Source organism: Boeremia exigua, assembly GCF_020726555.1.
Source record: "Boeremia exigua strain MPI-SDFR-AT-0100 chromosome Unknown C7974scaffold_12, whole genome shotgun sequence".
Lineage (NCBI taxonomy): Eukaryota > Fungi > Ascomycota > Dothideomycetes > Pleosporales > Didymellaceae > Boeremia > Boeremia exigua.
Genome location: NW_025763529.1, coordinates 339,955 through 357,312, shown reverse-complemented (window position 1 = coordinate 357,312; position 17,358 = coordinate 339,955). Strand labels below are relative to the sequence as shown.

The window sequence follows — 17,358 nt, the reverse complement described above, 5'->3', positions numbered from 1 at the left end:
TTGTTGTAGCCACAGGAAAGTGACAGTACGCACAGGAAGGTGGTCTTGCATGTCATAACACATTATAAATTAGTTACTATAAGTCGTACGTTGCTTACCCAAGCCAGTGAACTGTGCAGAGGCAGGCCCTGACGCTCATGCCAGGTATACAACGCCAGTCGTCTATAAACAATATCTCCCGCCAGTATGGCAGGCACTCGAGCTGGACTAGCCGCCCTATCGCTAACATTAACAAATACCCATCCAGTACCAGACTGGATGCATGTTTGACCACGCATCATGCAATCATTGGGTGTTTGTCAGACTATTTGCCCAACCCCTTCGGACTGCTCGCTCTCGGGCTCATGGGAAACCATCTGACCTCGTTCCTCGTCTTTGTTACGAACACCAAGTAGCCTTCCAGTGCCTCTTCTTTGGTCGCGAATGTTTTGTCCTTGTTCATCCACATCTTCAAGTACTTGTCCGAACTCAAATCCTTGAGCGCTGCATACCACTCCCCAGAAGATCGCTGTTTGAGTACGATCGCGAGGCGTCGTCCACCGAGACCAGTCACACCCGAGACTTGTTTGAGACATGTGGATTTGAGCGAGGCGAGTGGATCGTCGTTGTCTTCGATGGGTGAATCCACACGTTTCGGTGGTGATTTGGAGCGCTTATTTTTTGGGGTTGTGGGTGCGGTTTTGGGAGTTGTGAATTTTGTAGGAGATGCGATTTTGGATGTCGATGAAGATTTCACTTGCGACGCTGCCTTGCTTGCTGACGCAGGCTTCGAAGATCCAATCTTGGGTGACAGTGGTTTTGAGGGTGAATCTTTGCGGACTTTCGGCTTTGTAGACCCTTTCTTCGGCGAAGAAGATGCTGTTGGAGGCGCTGGCTTTGGAGGCACGGCTTTTGTAACAACCGCTGGTGTAAACGCTGTCTTTGGTGATGCGACCTTCACTGTTGGTTCCACTGGTGGCGCAACTTTTGTTGATGGCTTCGTCTTGGAGGGCGGCACAATGGCATCAACTTGCGCTCCCAGTCTACCGGACTTCTTCGATGCTGTGACTGGGGCAAGCTTGGGCTCTGGCGCAGGATGAGTTAAAGATGCATCCAGGCCGCTCGTGGTGGACGCAGTAAATTGGCCATTGGCGATCTGCCGTGCGCGTTCTTTGACACTGACAAACATCTCGGTACAGTCTTGGAGAAATTGTACATCAGAGATGTCCGGGGCACGCACACACTTTCTATGCTTGACGCGACTCGTCTGCTACGCTTTGGCCACGTTGTGCACAAGCCTGTAGACCCGAACTGCTAATGAAGGCCATTCTACGTTGAGTCAGGAGGACGGTGGCAAACGGAACGTAATTACCGCTAGGCATCAGCATAAAGGGGCAAAAGTGTACAACAGAAGACCAGAGAATGGGTCATCGAAAACTGCGTAACGACTGCTGTTGGCACAGCCATTCCTAGATCACATGCATCCAGAGGCAGTGAGTGCTCAATGCTCATGGTCGTGCTTGTAGGATGAAAAGGTGGGTTCGGCGCTGATCGACCCACTGCCGCAGCACGACCAATGAAAAAGCATCGGCCACCAGTTCGCACATCACTTTCCTCACATCTGTGCACCACAACTCGATCGCGCCCACCAATGCGACCAGATCGACAGAGCGAGAGATCACATTGTTAGTAGCGATATGACCATGGCCATCTCTTGCCAGAACAATTTTAATGATTTGTGCGTTCTTCAGCTGAGTTCAAAGCTCAGTCTATGGACAAGTGGCGACACAGAGAGAAAGAAACGTATAAAATGGTAGAACGAATGTGTGTACAGAAGTGCCAAGGTGGTACGATTTATATTGGGAGATGATGGGCTATGTATAGCTGACACGTGTTGTAGCAACAGCTAATGTATCTTTTTGTGACCTTGTGTCACTTCACGCATGATCCGATCTTCCTAGCTGCATCTATTACACTAACGACCTCAGTTTCAGGTTACTTATTACGGATTTTCCTCTCGAAATCTATGTTTTCGGCCAGGGTAGTGGCCCAGAAATCGGCTGTGTCCGAGGAAACTCGCACATTCTACGGTGCTATATCCAATTGTCTAAACAGTCCGTTTTTTGGATCTTGAAGGGATCCGGTAAATGTGATGCTATCGTAACAGCTGCTTTCTCTGGACTCATAACATGGCGATATTGTGCCGCTCATCACAAGTTGTACTTGTATCATTAAGACCACAAATGAGTCATTTGGCGCTAGCCTCAATAGTCAACATGGTAGCCGGCTCCTTGTCGCTTCTCTACGAAGTATAAGGATCAAGGATAGCAATGAATTATGATAATATACACTTTAGATAACGGGCATAGATCTCCCGGTATTCCATCAATTTAATACACCCGCTTATGGCTGTCACTGCATTAGGAACACTGAGCACGACCAACTTTACTACTCACGATGTCACACCAACTCTCAGAGCAGACCCACGACTATCCTGCATTTGCAATAGCTGTCATCTCTCTTTCGACACCAATGAAGCGCAAAGAGAACACATGAAGTCTTCTTGGCAGTACGTTCCAGCATGTTCGTAGCCGCTCTTGCTCACACGTGTCAGCGTATACAATCTGAAGAGACGCATAGTCTCCCTACCACCAATTCCATTGAGCGTCTTCGAGGGACAGATTCAAATAGTAGAAGCACCTATAATCACCGTTTCTCGGGACGATCATCCAAAGAAAGAGGAAGAGGAACTAGATTCACCATTCCAATGTCTCTTCTGTCATCTAACATTCATGAATGACCATGAGGAGGTACGAGACGTCATCGAACACATGTCCACCGCCCACGGTTTTTTCATTCCAGACCAAGCTATGCTGTCAGACTCGACGAGCTTCTTGGGATACTTGCGTACCCAAGTCCGCGTGTGGCACGAATGCTTGTACTGTGGGATCGTGAGAACATCCACCTGGGCAATACAAGCTCATATGAAGGACAGCGGCCACTGTCGTTTGAACTTCGAGAGAGAACCCGAACTGTCCGAATTTTGGGAGAGTAGCAAGAGCACAGCAAACAGCACAACCAGCGTTCCTCTCCAGAAGAGTAGAAGGGGTGTTCGCGAGCTGAAGCCAGCGTATGGGAGGATGGTGGTGTCGGACACAAGTCACGGAGCCCGCCGGCGAGAAGAACGGGGGCAGGCAGAGTCGCTACTAAGGCCGGAGCAACTTGAGCCTCAAGCTTTATCCAAGCGTCACCGTTGTCATCAGCTCGTCCGCCTGGATGAGCAAGGCATCTCGAACATCAGCCCTCAACAGCGCCACGCCCTTGTGGTAGCCGTGAAGAGGTCTCAGAAAGATGCGGCTATGTCGACAAGAGCAAAGGAGTGGACGGTCGCTCGGAAAGCCAACAAGCAGAAGCATGATCAAAGCCATGGCCCTTTGTCGTGGGCAAAAGGTGGTATGCACAACTTGCTACCAAGATAGTTTGAAGTTATTAGTACTTGTTAGAACTTTCAGCGAGCATGTCAAATTGTAATTTACCGTAATGGCTGTTTCGGGAAACCCTACTGTATTATAATATTTAGGAGAGTACATGGCGTGAGGCCTAGATTTAGACCATTGGAGAAGTACCCTCAGTAACATTAAGATACGATATAGAGAGGAAGAGAACGTCTCTATCAAGATTCCGCCGACTAAGTAGGCTATACACCTAGTACCTTACTTACCGAATAGTAATGTGTATGCACTGGATATGGTCGACCCAGATAGATACTTCTTTCTTTCTCATTTTTTTCTTCTATCTAGATAAACCCTGTGGTCTCGAATTTCATGACAGATATTTCTATTAGAGATGGTTATATATCTTCTCTATTCTAGGGTATTGTAGAGAACGTGTAATTCGTTTGCAGGCTCACACCTTCCGAGTCTCCCACCAATGCTTCTTCTTAACGCGACCTGCGCCTGCGACTTCAGCACCACCTCTGCCAGTGCTTCGTGCATTGCCCCAATAGCCCCATTTATCGTGTTGGTTCCAGAACCACCAACGGCCAAGCGCCCGGGCCAGCTTTGCCCACTCTTTAGCCTTGACACCGTGCTTCACCTTGATGATTGCCACTAGCTCATCCATTGTCCACGCTATCGTCGGATCTGCTTCAGTGGGATCCGTGGTGATATCAGTGAATCGTAGTGGAATGCTTGAACAGAGCGGAAGTATGAGTCGGAACGTCGTAGATGCGTCGCTAATTGCCAAGAGCGAACCACCAGGATTGATGGCTGAGAAATGGAAAGGCTGGAAAAATGTTTTTGCGATACCACCGTCTGCAGTGAGGACGCTGTAGTTTAGGTTGCGGATCAACGAATTGCCCTGATACTTAGGTAACAACGCCTCGGCCTTCTCGGAGGCTGATTTAGGAAGGGACTCCGTCTGCAGTAGAAGGTCGAGAACAGTTGGGATGATAGACAAAGGCGTTGTCGAGGCCTTTAGCTGTATTCGTGGTAGATCTGGATGGACTAAGAGAAATGGTATGGCGAAATTGGAGATGTGCCCGTTGTTGACCGCAGATTGCGATTTGTCCAAAGAGTTGAAAGCCAGCCCGTGATCTCCAGTCATAACAACAAGTGTTTCGTTGAGTGCGCCAACATCGTGTAGCATTTGGAAAATATCAGAGATCCAATCATCCTGGTATTTGATAGTGTTCAGGTATCCATCCAAGGGGTCCTCGGGGCGCCATCGCTGTTTTTTCAGGTACTCGGTATGCCCTGCCCAATCTTTGGGTGTTGCGAATGGATGATGTGGGGAACTTGTCAGGTGTGACACGAACATTCGTTTTTGCTGCTGTCGGGCATCGACGAACATATCCTTCAAATAATCGAGGCTCTCTGTCTCGGGATATCCAAAGTAGTTCACCCAAGGCTGTTTTGGGGGGTAGTGCTTCGACGTCGGGTCCGAGAGAACACGTTCCGCAATAACATTTTCGAAGCCCATCTGTTCATCTAACAAGTCTTGAGAATCAAACTGGTCTGTGACTGATTGAATCATGGCAGATTCCCAGGGCCACGTAAGATGGTCCTCGACATCATCTCTTGTCTCTTTGTGCTCCTCGCGAATATGGGTGCTCAAAGATTCCAGAACCTGCGGCAGGCAAGACTGGTAAATCCATCCTTGGGTCTCCTCGGTAAAATCTACTGGCAGTGGCTCCACACCACAGTGACTGCTAAGCAGACTCTTGAGCGTGTATGCTGCTTGTGTGACAGCTCCCTGGACATTGATACTGCCGAAACCATCCTTGAATGCATGCCTCCACGACCCGTCCGGCACTTTGTCATCATCAGCCTGGAAGCCAGTGGATTCGCCAGAAAGGAATTTCGCCACACTGGTGATATTCCGAAGCTTGCTGTCTAGCTCCTGGCTTGCGTTGGCTGATGCGTAGGAGGATAAGATGGTGTTGTAAGCATGGCTATTCTTCTTCAACGGAAACATGTCTTTACGAGTACTCTCGAGCGTTAAAAGCAAGACGTTTTTAATTTTGGGCTTTCGATTTGTTAAGCCTGTCGCAAGAGGCGTTAGAATATCGGCATCGAGATTCGATAACTTCAGCGGGTCGCAAAGAGGCTCGTATGCACCTGTATGGCCGTGATGCCTCGGCGGGCCATCGTGTGGGAAGCCATGGCGTGCATCCGGCATTGACGATCTTGGGCGATCTGGGAATGGGGGTGGTGGGCCGTGGTGTCCATGCGGAGGAGGAGGGCCATGATGCCCAGGGGGAGGACCATGATGCCCAGGGGGAGGACCATGATGCCCAGGACCAGGAGGACCATGATCCCCAGGACCAGGAGGACCATGATCCCCAGGACCAGGAGGCGGCATTGGCGCGCAGCTATTGGGAGCATCGCAGTTGGGAGTTTCAGCCCATGGTGGAGGTCCAGGCCCGTTTGATCTATCGCACGTCGCTGAACGAGGCATCCAGTCCAAAGATTCAGGCTGGCCAAAGAATTCCGCAAACTGTTCCCAAGGAAACAGTACACGCTCGATGGGATGAGTTAGACAAAACTCAGAATCGATGGGCTGGAACAGCGATGCCTCTATGAGAGTCACGGGAAGCGATCCAGACATGTGAGCGTACGGCGGTGATTTCGGTCGGACCAGCTGTAACACCAGGACCACGATGCTGAGAGTGAGGGTCGTAAACGATACAGCGATAGCTCTTGGCGTACTGGGAGAAGCTTTGCAACTAGTGGCACGCTGTTCCTGAGCACTCGGCGGTTGAGCATGCTCCTCCAGAGGTATGAGCAACTCCTCATCTTCCGTGGCTTTTGGAGCTTTTTTTGTAAGACGATAACTCTGTTGAAATGAGCAAGCAATCGTGTCCAGCACATGCTCGATGGCGTCGTGGAATTTAGGTGCAATGACCCAGGCAATGCTGTACAAAATTGCAAAGGCTACGGTTAATGCAGGCAATCCAGATAAAAGCAGACCGAGGCCTCCACTGCCTCCCAAGACTCTGCTGGCCGCCATCCACTGTATCTCACCCCCCGTTTCCACGAAGAATGAGATTTGTGCGGCAGAGCATCCTGCGGTGAATAGACTGACCCTAAGGTTTAGCGATTGAAGAACACGACTTGAAAGAATTGTAACTTACGCAAGAAATGCTCCAATTGATCTCCGGATGGTAGACGGTTGGCTACCATTGTGTCTATAAATGAGAACCTTGCTTATGACAAGCAAGAGAACATCTGGTAGTAGAAATGTAGGAAAATAAAGGAGATAAAGAAGAATCGGCAATGACCCTGCGTGACTCCCAAGATGTAGTAGTTTGGCGGTAAAATAGCTGACAAAAAACAAGGCAAACTGGTTCTTCGGCCTCAGAATGACCTGAAGAGGCGCGAGCAGATTGACCTGCATCGCATTGGGATAGAAGACGGCCGTATGATCGTAAGTCGTAAACGCGCAGAGATAATCCAAGGGAGGCTGGAAAGGAGTAGGAAAGTCAGTGGAACTAGAACAAGGAGTGACCAACAGCGATCTCTTCGTTGCGAAACATCACAGCCTCAATAATACGGGGCTGACTTGCTTTGAGCACCATCGCGTGCGGGTGTCGCGTGTCCATATAAGAGCAGCATGGAAAATCCCTCCGCTGCATGGACCACTCCACTCCGCTCCCAGAATTGTGCGGATTGCCCAGAGCTCAGCCACCACTTCGGCAGCCGTCAAACAACGGGACGCTGATTAAGGTCCAAGAGTGGAAGTGATGGCGGCGCCTCCGTAGAAGTTCTCCACATCCTCGGGATTGAAGTTGACAGGCGTCCAGCAGTCCGCGCAGCTTTGCTCGAAAGGGACTAAATGCCCCTCAAAACGGCGGCTGGATCAGCCTCCTGCCCTGCGCTATTATTCAGGCTGATGACAGGTCAGCTCAAGGCGCATTTGGGTATGAAGGGGCAAGAAAGCACGTGCTTTTCAGGGGACCATCAGGGGTCTCTGAATCGCCGAGTGGGCCCATTTGCCTGCGGAGGGCGCTACAACGCTGCGGGAGCACGGGTTAGCATTTGCCGCCAACGAAGACGTCCCTTGGAACTCAGGGATTTACCAACGCATACTTGTTTCCCGGCTTTTGAACACGAGGCGGAAGCATCGTGGCGCTTGTTGGTGTGCCGAAGCTGGTCTCGCTAAGAAGCACCGGTGAACATCGCCATGTGCGTCGGTACGACACCAGGTATCGGCAGTAACCTCAACCCAAACTGAGTCGTGTGCGTTCTGTATCGGGATTAGATCATGTTGTTTCCATTCGCTTGAAGGAAGCTTGTCACACAGTGGAGGACATCCAAAGCCACGAGGGCGTTTGTCGTCTGTGTCCAGACCTGCACCCCGCAACAGGATTCACCCGTCCCCTACTAGGCTCAATCTCTGGACCTTCGCTGTGCCTTGGGTATGGCGCATGCTGCGCGCATGCTGCGCGCATGCTGCGGCAAATTGAAGGCCTCTGAGCGGCTACTACTGAAGGCGTTACCGGATATCTTGCAAGCGAAGACTTTAGCATAGAGTAAGCTCTCTGTAGTTCGTTCACTCAGCCCTGTTGAAGAGGAAAGAGAATGGTGACTGCAGCTGTGACCGAGACCAATTTTCGACTTGCACCTAACCCTGCAACCGCGACCATGTTACTGTTGTTCAAGTATGTCACATATCAAGGCGATGTGTCTGTTCTGAGGCAGACGACAAGTTGGAGGATAGAGCGCTTTTTTTTCTTGTGTAGCTTTTCGAGACAAGAATACTCGTTGTGCAAATCCTTTTTGAGTGTACATGTGAAAATTGAGACTAATATGTCGACATCAAAGTTCTAGGCTATTGCCGCAAAGGGGGTGTGACAATCTTGCTGAGAGGCTCCGGTCTAGTACCTTAAAGCTAGTCGTGGTGTGACATGTAACCGGGCTTCTTCGCTTCTAGCGGCCGTCGACTGCATGAATTAGCGTAGTCAGTTGCTCTTTCGAAGGGGGACTTATAAAAAGCGTACCGTCCCAGCAAGTGGAACGGCAAAATGGACTCCCCACAGACAAAGCCTCCCCGCATGGCGCCCTCGTAAACGCTACCGTTCACGAGGTTGGCTGAGCCCGACATTATATCACAAGAATACCAAGGTTCTGGCCAGAGCACCTGACACAAATGCGACTTGGCAGTCACCGAGCTCACAGCCACTTGCATGGGAAGACTGGCCAGATGCTGCAGATATTGATCGTGGACAGGCCTAAGCCTTGAGCCTCACACTTGAGAGGTCCCACGTTCCATATTCTGCTGAAGGCAGTGGTCAAGACTTGCCAGACAAAGTGGATGATACCTTCGATGCAAGCGCGTTGTATGCTGTATGCTCCTGGGCGAGGGCCTTTCCTCAGAGATTCGAGTAACATAATGCGGTTGTAGCCTCTCGCGAACAGCGGCGGCGGAGAAGACGCGACTTCCGTACATTGTTGAACAGCAGTCCGAGTTCACACCGTAAAATGACGCTGACCATGTGAACAGCACCCTAGCCAATACTGCAGAAGCTTCGCGCAAGGTTCTCCCTAGCTCCATCTTCTTGGGTGCAAGACCCAAAGAGCTTCTCTCCGTGTGAATTTGCATGACTCTCTGAGACAAGTTTTTGATTCCTCACCAGTCCGTGATGATCTGGAGGGCGGTTGCATGCGGACAAAAGACATCCTCAAAAACCGCAATGAGCCTCACAACAAGTATTGCTTGTTTGAGACATAGGGTAAACGCTTGTCAAAGAGCGTGTGATGAACACACGACTTGACAATTGACGCGACTGGTCGGATATCACCTTCAGGGGACGAATGCTGGGCTGCAAAGCCGTAGCACAGGCTCGAAGGCTGCCCTGTCAACGTGGTCGGTTAGCAATCTGGTTGGAACTCACGTCCCGGTTGGGGAGATGCGCAGAGACGAGCGTCAAAGTCATGTGCTAATGTCCGAAAGTCGCCACAGGATAATAACACTGCTGACGGAATCCAACGAAGACGGTGTTTCTCATACGTATTCTAGCAAGTTGCAGGTTTCGGCTTTGGAGCGTGACAGACAGCCATAGAAGACATTACCGACCTGAGACGCATTAAGACCTCGCTAGGCTTGCACCTTTCCGACGAGTGGATCTTGCGACAGCCGAAGCCAAACAGGTCGACATGTCCGTGTGGAAAGCTTAGTTCTGATATCCGTGCTCTGCCTAGACCATTGACTTGCTTCGAGACGTTGTAGAAGTGCATCTTTGATGTCGGCACTCCGTATGACAGCTTCTCTGTGAAAACATGCGAAGACTGCGAACAAGACCTGGTCGCTTTTTGAGTCCTGAGAACACTCCTCTGTTGAGGGGCTCGGCATCTCCCACCAGAGTACTCAGACCTACGTAACAAGGGCCGCCATAGAGCTATCCTTTCTGACCAGAGTCTGTTGCACGGATGATGTGTCGACGTGGTTCTCCAGGAAAACTTTAACGCCCCAACAGGCACATGCCACACCATTTCGAGCCGAAGCTCCCGTACCTCGAGCCTCCCTTTGGCGCGTGGTCTCGAGGCGTCCACGCAAGGTGCGACGCCAGGCAACCAAAGCTGATCGGAAGGTCGGCGAAATGACCGCGAAGCTTTTCATCGTGTAGAGTCCGATGAATACCAGGAGATGATTAGGGTTAAGATCCGAATCTGCCCTCCTCAAACGCAAGCACGTGCCGACATGCCAGAGAGGACCTCCGGCGAGCGTCGACAGTACGGAACGAGTGAGGCGCAGCGAACTGCATTCCGAGTGGAAGACAGAAATCGGTAGCTGTAGGGAGAGTGACATGCGTTTGAGCTTATAGCAAGCGAGAGAAGATATGGTGCAAAAGGGCCTTGCGCGAGTTCCCGCCGTTGCGGACGTGTTCAGGTGTCATATTCCATGGTCCAATCTGGTCATGAATACAGATGGGATAGACTGGGCACAGAGCGAGTACGAAAGATTTTGCGGCGATTGGTCGTTGGGGAGTTGTGTGTCAACAAGCAGGTGTCCCACGCGACTTGTTGTGTAGAGACGCGTCTGCACTAGTGCGTGATCACGTGGGATGTTGACTAAGCAGCAGCCCTCATGTCAGTTTCTTTGCTGTTGCCACCTCCACACCATCATTGACACTATGGGAGCCGTTGAAGAGGCAGTAGATGCTGCGGCGAATTTTGTTGGCCCGTTCGTAGATGCAAGTGCGAAGCATGGTGCTCGAAGTGGTGGTGTACAGCACTCTGATAACGCCGTGCTGGTACGGGAAGCTGTAGACCACTTGCAGGCCATTAACACCGCAGATTTGGCTGCTGAGCCGGATGCTCCCTACGATGCGTCTCTTGCCGGCGTTGTGTATGGCTTGTTGGATCTTATTACGTCGCTCGGAGTCCTCCCGTACCTCTCTCCTGGTGTTGCGTTTAGCCAGCGACCAAGATCTGTTCTGATAGCAACATTCACAACCTCTTCTCGGCAAAACAAGGATGTATTATCAGACAACATACCTCCTCTGCTGTTGATCTTGGGACAAAAGGAAGGAACAGGCCTCCAACCTCTCATCGCGCAACGCATTCTTCCTGATATCATTGCTGCACTGGCAGAACTTGCCTTATCACCCCAGTATACTCAGCAAGTTCACTCCCAGTTCGAGCCAGCCTTCAATGATCTGCTCGCGCGAACCCCAACATCGCGTCTGCTGCCAGTACTTACCTCATTCCTTCAGCAACCACTTCCGGCCTGGTTGAAGCCACGAATGGGGAGAGAGCTCGCTACAGTACCCATCCGGACACACGGTATCCGACACATCATCGAGTTCCTATCACTCTCCTACCTATCCAAGAACTCCCGTGTCCCATCAGACGCATCTGGTTCACAATCAAAGATACTGATACCCCTGGAAGCTGTGACGCAAGCAACGAAGTTGTTGATCTCACCACCAAGTGGCACAAGTCAGAACGAATGGATCCGGGCGTTGGAACCCCAGCTGTGGAGTCTTCTAGATGGAGACGAAGGCAGGGAGCTCAGTAGAGCAGCTGGCCAAATCATTGCAGGTGGTATTCTCAGCAAGAGAAGCACAGGTGCACCGGGTACAGATGGATGGAAGATGTTTGCACAGCCCATTCTCGAAACCATCGATCCTAAAAATGATGCGACAGCTATTACACGAGACAGCACCAAGGATCGAGTCCTGGTCCAGGATCATGATCTACTCCTTGCTTTGCAACGAGTAGCTGTCATTACGACATCGTACTCGCATGCAGGCCTTATCAAGAGACTCATCGGTCCCTTGCTCCTTCCTCTATGGGCTCTTCTTAATTATGCTCGATCGAAACGATCGCTCGACAAGGTATGGAGCGAGCTGCCACGCAATATCATTTCAAGATACATCACCGTCGCTTGCGATCCGCAGCAGATGGACACCATCGCGACTTGCCTTTTTTGGGATGGACCACCCGGTTGGATATTGGGCCCAGGTGCCAAAGCTGGTGTTGAAATACGAATGCGAGAGGATCGAGGCTCCAACGGTCTCGAGGGAATGGACTCAATTCTCTCACGTATCAGTGATCTCACTGGACGGATTGGCCTCTTTGTCTCTCTGCTCGCAGACTCAGAGGTTTCAGACGATGCTGCAGGCCTCATCTTTCTTCAAGTGACCAGAAGATGGCTGGTACCCACTTCCAGCTCGAAGGCGACACTTTTGGATGAACCCGATGATGACCCACTCAAAGCACTGACAGATGCAAAGCTCTCTGAAGCATTAGCTCTGAGATTCAAAGACAAATTTGCGAGATCGCCACAACACATTATCGAACTCATGGGACAACTGCTTCACAACTATGTCTCTGATCACCAGTCAAGCTCAAAACTACGAGCGCAATCACACAAACCAAGCAGAGCAAATCTACGGAATTTAGTTGATCCTCAAAAAGAGACTCGGAACAGAGAAAGCACGGGCGATACTTCAGATGACCTGGTCTCCTTTGCAATCAGCACAATCAGTACACTAATCGCGACCCCGGAGTTTGAACGAGGCCCTCAAACCGAGGCCCTCCTCTTACAGATTACTCGGCACCTGCAGTATCTCGTAGACGCCCACCACGCACTTCCTATTGCGTCAGTCATCACAAACTCAGCACGCAACCTTTTGCAGACTCTCAGCCCAGCGGCTCCCACAGCAACCCAGAGTAAAAGTGACTCTGACCCTCTGGCCCCTCATCGCATTACACTCCAAGCAGCCCTCCAGGACATCACTTCCCCCGAGGCCCCAAACCGCACATGGGCCCTCTCCACAATACACAAGCTGATCCAAGATGCCTCGTCATTCGCGGTCGTTGACGTACCAGCAACAGCCTTCCTCATACTCTCTGCTTCACTTGCCGATCCCGAGTCGTATGTCCACAGCGCGGCTGTTCCTGTGTTGGTCACTCTTGCGCTCTGCGCCCCACACCCCACCATCAAGATCCTCGTGGACGCGTTTCTCGACGTCGATGAGCGCAGTCTTGCGCTATCGAAAGGTCGAATGACGGACGAGAAACAGAGAGAGGTCGAGGAGAGTCTGGACTACCGTCTGCGAATCGGCGAGGTCTTGCACAAGATTCTCCTCAGCGACGACTTCTGGCACGGCCAGAGCGACGCAGTTCTGAAACACGCCAGTGCCAAGCAGATTGCGTCTGCTTGTCTTTTGCTGTCTTCGCGCCGCGGTCAGCGCTCCAGGACGCAGTCGTCTCGTCAAGCCGTGTCTCTGCAAATCGTGCAGCAGCAGGACGAGGCAGAGGCAGCATGGGGAGGCCCAGTTCCTAATATTCTTGAGCGCGAGAGCGAGGCTTCGGCGGCTGATCAAGCGGACTTCGAGGCTCTTGACAAGATCGTCAAGGGATGGGAAGACACAGGGGTGGAAGAAGACGTGCGGATTCGTGCGAGCGCGATGAGCATTTTTGGCACACTGCTTGAGAAGAGGATCAAGTTTGTGGGGCAGGCAACGGTCGATGCAGGCGTTCAGATTGTGCTGCTGGTGCTGACTATGGAAACTGCGGAGACATTTTTCATTCTGAGGCGAGCAGCGGCACTGGTCGTTATGGGGCTGCTGACAGCCCAAGACGAGGCGCTACAGGCTGGCGAGGATACTAATGTGGGCTTGGGGATAAAGCAGCAGGATGAGGTGGAGCGGGTGTTCAAGTGGACGAGCAACGAGGATGGAGATGAACTTGTAAGAGGCCATGCAGCGAGCGTGGTGGAAGGCCTCGAGACGTTGCGAATGAAGAAGCTGTACAGGGTCAGGGACGAGGGCATGGGACTGGGACTGGGATCAAATATGGGGCTTGAGGGCAGGCTGAGGGGTCTCAATGTCAGGCCAGATGTGGAGGGGGCACATGAACAGCGACGGATGGTGGTGGAAGAGATCGAATAGCACAGTGCTACCTCTATAGCTCAAGTTGGATGCCGATGCTCTGGAGCTCGACGTCCGCCCGCGCCGTGTGCACCTGACGTGTGGTGCCAGGTAGTCATCTTGTGCCAAACCACGCAGCTGCGCTCTCAGCGCTAGGACGTGCGTTTCGTGTCCCTCCTCCCCCGGGGCGCGTTCTGCTGACTTTTGGTATCGTATTCCCATGCTCGCACGGCACGAGCTCACCCGCTCATGGCCGTGTCCTTGGCCGCCTTGGCTTCGACGCCGTCGGCCTGTCCGATCCACAGCACGTTGTTGCAGCGGATCAAGACCTGGCCAAGGGTCCCTGAGCTGACGCCGTTGACGAATTCTTCCGTGTTGGCGAGCTGGATGTTCATGTAGAGGTCGACGGAGACGAGTCTGCCCTTGTACTCGGTCTCGCCCCACTTGAGACGCACGAAAATGTCCTTGTCGACGCTGCGCAGGTCAGTATGTAGCAGAGGGTTGCATGCGAAGGGCGCGTGGGCGTCGCGGAGTTGGGGACGTACAGGCTCTGGAGCAGCGGTCGGGGATTGAAAGGAGCAACGGCCTGGACGCGGTTAGCACGGGGCGCGGGCGACGGCAGCGCGCACTTACAGCCATGGTTGTGACGGCGGCGGGCGTGGAGGCAGCGGAGGCAGTGGCAGCGCAGGCAGTGAAGCTGGGCGCATCGACGCGCCCACTGCTTTCTCGACAGCGCACGGGCTGGCGCCGCCGATTGGCCCGCCCCGCCCCCGCGGCGAATGTTGCGCCTCGCAGCCCAGCAGTCTGCTGTGTAGGTCCAGGTCTGCACCCGCACCCGCACCGCACTCGCTCCCACCGCCCCGCCCGCAATGGTGCTCGCACTCGCCCTCAAGGCCGAGCTGGCCGGCGTCACGAATCTGCGCCCGCTCGACACCGAGGACGCGCCCTTCTACTACACCTTCAAGGTGCAGTGCACGTCGTGCCGCGAGACGCACCCCAACTGGGTGTCGGTCAGCCGCTTCGAGCAGAACGAGATCAGCGGCAGCAAGGGCGAGGCCAACTTTGTGTGGAAGTGCAAGAACTGCAAGCGCGAGCACTCGGCCAACATCAAAGCCGCGCCCGCCACCTACGAGCGCGCCGACCCGCCCAAGACGAAGAACATCCTCGAGTTCGACTGCCGCGGTCTGGAGTTTGTCGAGTTCAAGGCCGATGTGCGTTGTGCCGTTCGCGAGTGCGCAGTGCGCCGTGGCTGACCATCAACAGGGTGAGTGGCTTGCCACAGGCGAGGAGTCCGGCTCCAAGTTCGAAGGCATCGAGCTGCACGAGGGCGAGTGGTACGACTACGACGAAAAGGCCGGCGAGGAGGTCAGCATCACCAACCTGGTATGGGAGGTGCGCCGCGCATAGACCGAGGATGCGGGGTACCGGTAGAGGTTGGCAGAGGGTGCAGGTCAGGCTGAGGGGTGCAGGTACAGGTCAGCTGCAGACACTGGCCAAGGTAGCTGAAGCTGGTAAAGATAGCTGAGGGCACAGGAGGAGGCTGGCTGACGAACTTGAATAAAGCAGCTGAAGATACTGGTAAAGATAGCCAGAGGACTTGCAAAGCCAGCTGAGAGCACTGGCACGCTTGATTCGAAGTACTGGCAAGATTAGTGCAAGCACTGGCAGTTTTGGCGCAAGCACCGGCAAGACTGGCAAGATTGACTGAAGGCATTGGCAAGCTGGCTGAAAACACTGGCTGAAAGCACTGGCTGACGCCGACGCACACCTCGCGGTCCCTCGAGCAACATAAACAATTCGCGGCTTCAACTGTTCGCATTGATAAACAATATTCATGATCCACCAAACGCACGTGCTAATGCAGCCCTGTATCGGCCCTCTATGTACAAGTCCCGCCCAGACAACCATGAGAAGTTTGCACGATAGAATCCCATGTCTATCCATCAGGAGACTCCGTGAACGCCAGCAGCAGAGTCGACAACGCTGCCCCTCTTCGCTGCTCATATCCCAAGGTAGAACTTGGCCCTTTCGTAGACGAAGAAACTGGTCGCCACCATGGGCACAACTTTGACGTATCCTATCGTCAGGCCCACAAAGTAGCCTCTCCAGCCCCGCTCCATGTATATGCGCTTTGCAACTTCCGCGAGGCCCAGTCTGTGTCCATCGCCCACTACGCCGCCAACTTGCATCCGCCGCCGTATCACCTCCAGTGGGTACGATACCGTTTGTGAGACGAACCCGGCGGTGCCGCCTGTGGCCAGCTCGGCCCAGTAGCGCAGTTGCGCGGGCTTTTCGCTCGTCGTCGCCGACTCTGGGCGGCCTGTGTTCGGCAAGACAGTGTAAGGCGCAAGGCTCGGCCAGCGCATCATGTCGCTCACGGTATCGTGCACCAGAAACGAGGCCCCGGCATACGGCACCATGCCGAGCAGCGTGGGTGTGAAGCCGCGGAAGAAGTTGCTCAGCCCGGTCTGCGGGGTCAGCTTGTGCACGGCTTGCGTTGCAGTCGCCGTGAGTGCACCGGCAGGGCTGTGTGATGTCGGTGCCGCATGCTCGCCGTAGATCTTGCGGACAATGGAGGCCAAGTTGGATCTCTCGCCCGCGCGCGTCTCGAAGGCGAGGCGCACGCGGATGACCTCGAGTGGGTAGGTGAAGAAGACGCTGACCATGCCCGCCAGACTGCCAGACACAAAGCGGCGGCCGGGAGTCTCTTGGGCGTTTGAGTGGATTACTCGAGCGCGAATCTGCTCGTATGCGAGGAACTTGATGCCTGCGTACGGGAAGATGCGCAGCAGTGTCGCAGAGTGCCCCTTGAACAGCCCCCGCGTACCGGCCTGCAGATAGATGTCGCGCACAGCGGTGGGGAAGCCGGTCCACGAGCCCGTGTACTTTGCGAACTGCGGGTTCTGCGTCTGGAAGAGGATCTTCACACGGTCGAGGGGGCCGACGACCGTCTTGGCGGCGCAGCCTGCTATGCCGCCTGCAATGCCGCTCTTGACCAGGTATTCATAGCTCTTCTTGTCCACGGCTCGTGTTCGGCTCGCGGCTTCGTGGCCATGTGTGTTTTGCCCCGACCGCGAGGGCACAATGGCGTCGCCGTCGGTGGCGCACAGGGGCGGGGAATTTGTGCTGCTGCCAGCGCTCTTTGTATCGGCGTGCCTATGCGCATGGCGCGTCACCGTGTGCGTGTGCGTGTGCGTTTCCATGGGCGCCGTGTCATGGCGGAGGGCGGGCGAGGACATGCCAGGGCTCGTGATCACCGCGACATGGGGGTTGTGTGTGTGTACTATGCAGATAGTCGCGACGTCCCGGGGTGTTCTGGGAGGATCTTCACCAAGGTCGGAACGCGGAGAGGCCTGTGGGGGAGTGCAAGATTAGAAAACGCCGCCCCGTGTGTGGTCGAGATGCGGCTCCAGGCCATGACGTTAAGCCGAGGATCTCGCATCTCCATCCGGATAAGCTGGCGTTTGGCCGACGATACGCGGAAAAGTTCCACACGTCAC

General features: G+C 53.6%; 5 protein-coding genes across 5 annotated transcripts; 2 read left to right on the top strand and 3 right to left on the bottom strand.

Annotated features, from left to right (window-relative positions):
• Window positions 1-164: 164 nt before the first annotated feature.
• Window positions 165-1,502, bottom strand: C7974DRAFT_56057 (uncharacterized protein). Its single transcript, XM_046146859.1, has one exon. The coding sequence runs from the start codon at window positions 1,166-1,168 to the stop codon at window positions 305-307; it is 864 nt and encodes a 287-aa protein (XP_045992553.1). The 5' UTR covers window positions 1,169-1,502; the 3' UTR covers window positions 165-304.
• An 812-nt stretch (window positions 1,503-2,314) lies between these two features.
• C7974DRAFT_402910 (C2H2 type zinc-finger-domain-containing protein) lies at window positions 2,315-3,804 on the top strand. Its single transcript, XM_046142770.1, has 2 exons — window positions 2,315-2,548; window positions 2,594-3,804. Exons 1-2 carry the CDS (start codon window positions 2,385-2,387, stop codon window positions 3,456-3,458), a joined length of 1,029 nt encoding a protein of 342 aa, XP_045992552.1. The 5' UTR covers window positions 2,315-2,384; the 3' UTR covers window positions 3,459-3,804.
• C7974DRAFT_56027 (alkaline-phosphatase-like protein) lies at window positions 3,672-7,153 on the bottom strand. Its single transcript, XM_046146858.1, has 2 exons — window positions 6,614-7,153; window positions 3,672-6,559 (listed from the first exon to the last, which is right to left on the bottom strand). Exons 1-2 carry the CDS (start codon window positions 6,874-6,876, stop codon window positions 3,886-3,888), a joined length of 2,937 nt encoding a protein of 978 aa, XP_045992551.1. The 5' UTR covers window positions 6,877-7,153; the 3' UTR covers window positions 3,672-3,885.
• Window positions 7,154-10,600: 3,447 nt separating this feature from the next.
• C7974DRAFT_475342 (uncharacterized protein) lies at window positions 10,601-15,663 on the top strand. The gene is made up of 4 exons (XM_046146643.1): window positions 10,601-13,678; window positions 14,260-14,340; window positions 14,680-15,069; window positions 15,122-15,663. Exons 1-4 carry the CDS (start codon window positions 10,613-10,615, stop codon window positions 15,263-15,265), a joined length of 3,681 nt encoding a protein of 1,226 aa, XP_045992550.1. The 5' UTR covers window positions 10,601-10,612; the 3' UTR covers window positions 15,266-15,663.
• On the bottom strand, window positions 15,664-17,356 carry C7974DRAFT_402900 (mitochondrial carrier domain-containing protein). Its single transcript, XM_046142769.1, has one exon. The coding sequence runs from the start codon at window positions 17,095-17,097 to the stop codon at window positions 15,859-15,861; it is 1,239 nt and encodes a 412-aa protein (XP_045992549.1). The 5' UTR covers window positions 17,098-17,356; the 3' UTR covers window positions 15,664-15,858.
• Between the last annotated feature and the right edge of the window lie 2 nt (window positions 17,357-17,358).

What these genes read in the sequence shown, in the direction of transcription:
- C7974DRAFT_56057 (XM_046146859.1), bottom strand. Translation starts at nt 1,168, where the DNA reads ATGTTTGTCAGTGTCAAAGAACGCGCACGGCAGATCGCCAATGGCCAA.
- C7974DRAFT_402910 (XM_046142770.1), top strand. Translation starts at nt 2,385, where the DNA reads ATGGCTGTCACTGCATTAGGAACACTGAGCACGACCAACTTTACTACT. An exon ending in CACATGAAGTCTTCTTGGCA is followed by an intron (nt 2,549 to 2,593) that starts GTACGTTCCAGC and finishes CACACGTGTCAG; the next exon opens with CGTATACAATCTGAAGAGAC.
- C7974DRAFT_56027 (XM_046146858.1), bottom strand. Translation starts at nt 6,876, where the DNA reads ATGCAGGTCAATCTGCTCGCGCCTCTTCAGGTCATTCTGAGGCCGAAG. An exon ending in TCAATTGGAGCATTTCTTGC is followed by an intron (nt 6,560 to 6,613) that starts GTAAGTTACAAT and finishes CCTTAGGGTCAG; the next exon opens with TCTATTCACCGCAGGATGCT.
- C7974DRAFT_475342 (XM_046146643.1), top strand. Translation starts at nt 10,613, where the DNA reads ATGGGAGCCGTTGAAGAGGCAGTAGATGCTGCGGCGAATTTTGTTGGC. An exon ending in ACGAGGATGGAGATGAACTT is followed by an intron (nt 13,679 to 14,259) that starts GTAAGAGGCCAT and finishes GTTCATGTAGAG; the next exon opens with GTCGACGGAGACGAGTCTGC. An exon ending in TTGTCGAGTTCAAGGCCGAT is followed by an intron (nt 15,070 to 15,121) that starts GTGCGTTGTGCC and finishes GACCATCAACAG; the next exon opens with GGTGAGTGGCTTGCCACAGG.
- C7974DRAFT_402900 (XM_046142769.1), bottom strand. Translation starts at nt 17,097, where the DNA reads ATGTCCTCGCCCGCCCTCCGCCATGACACGGCGCCCATGGAAACGCAC.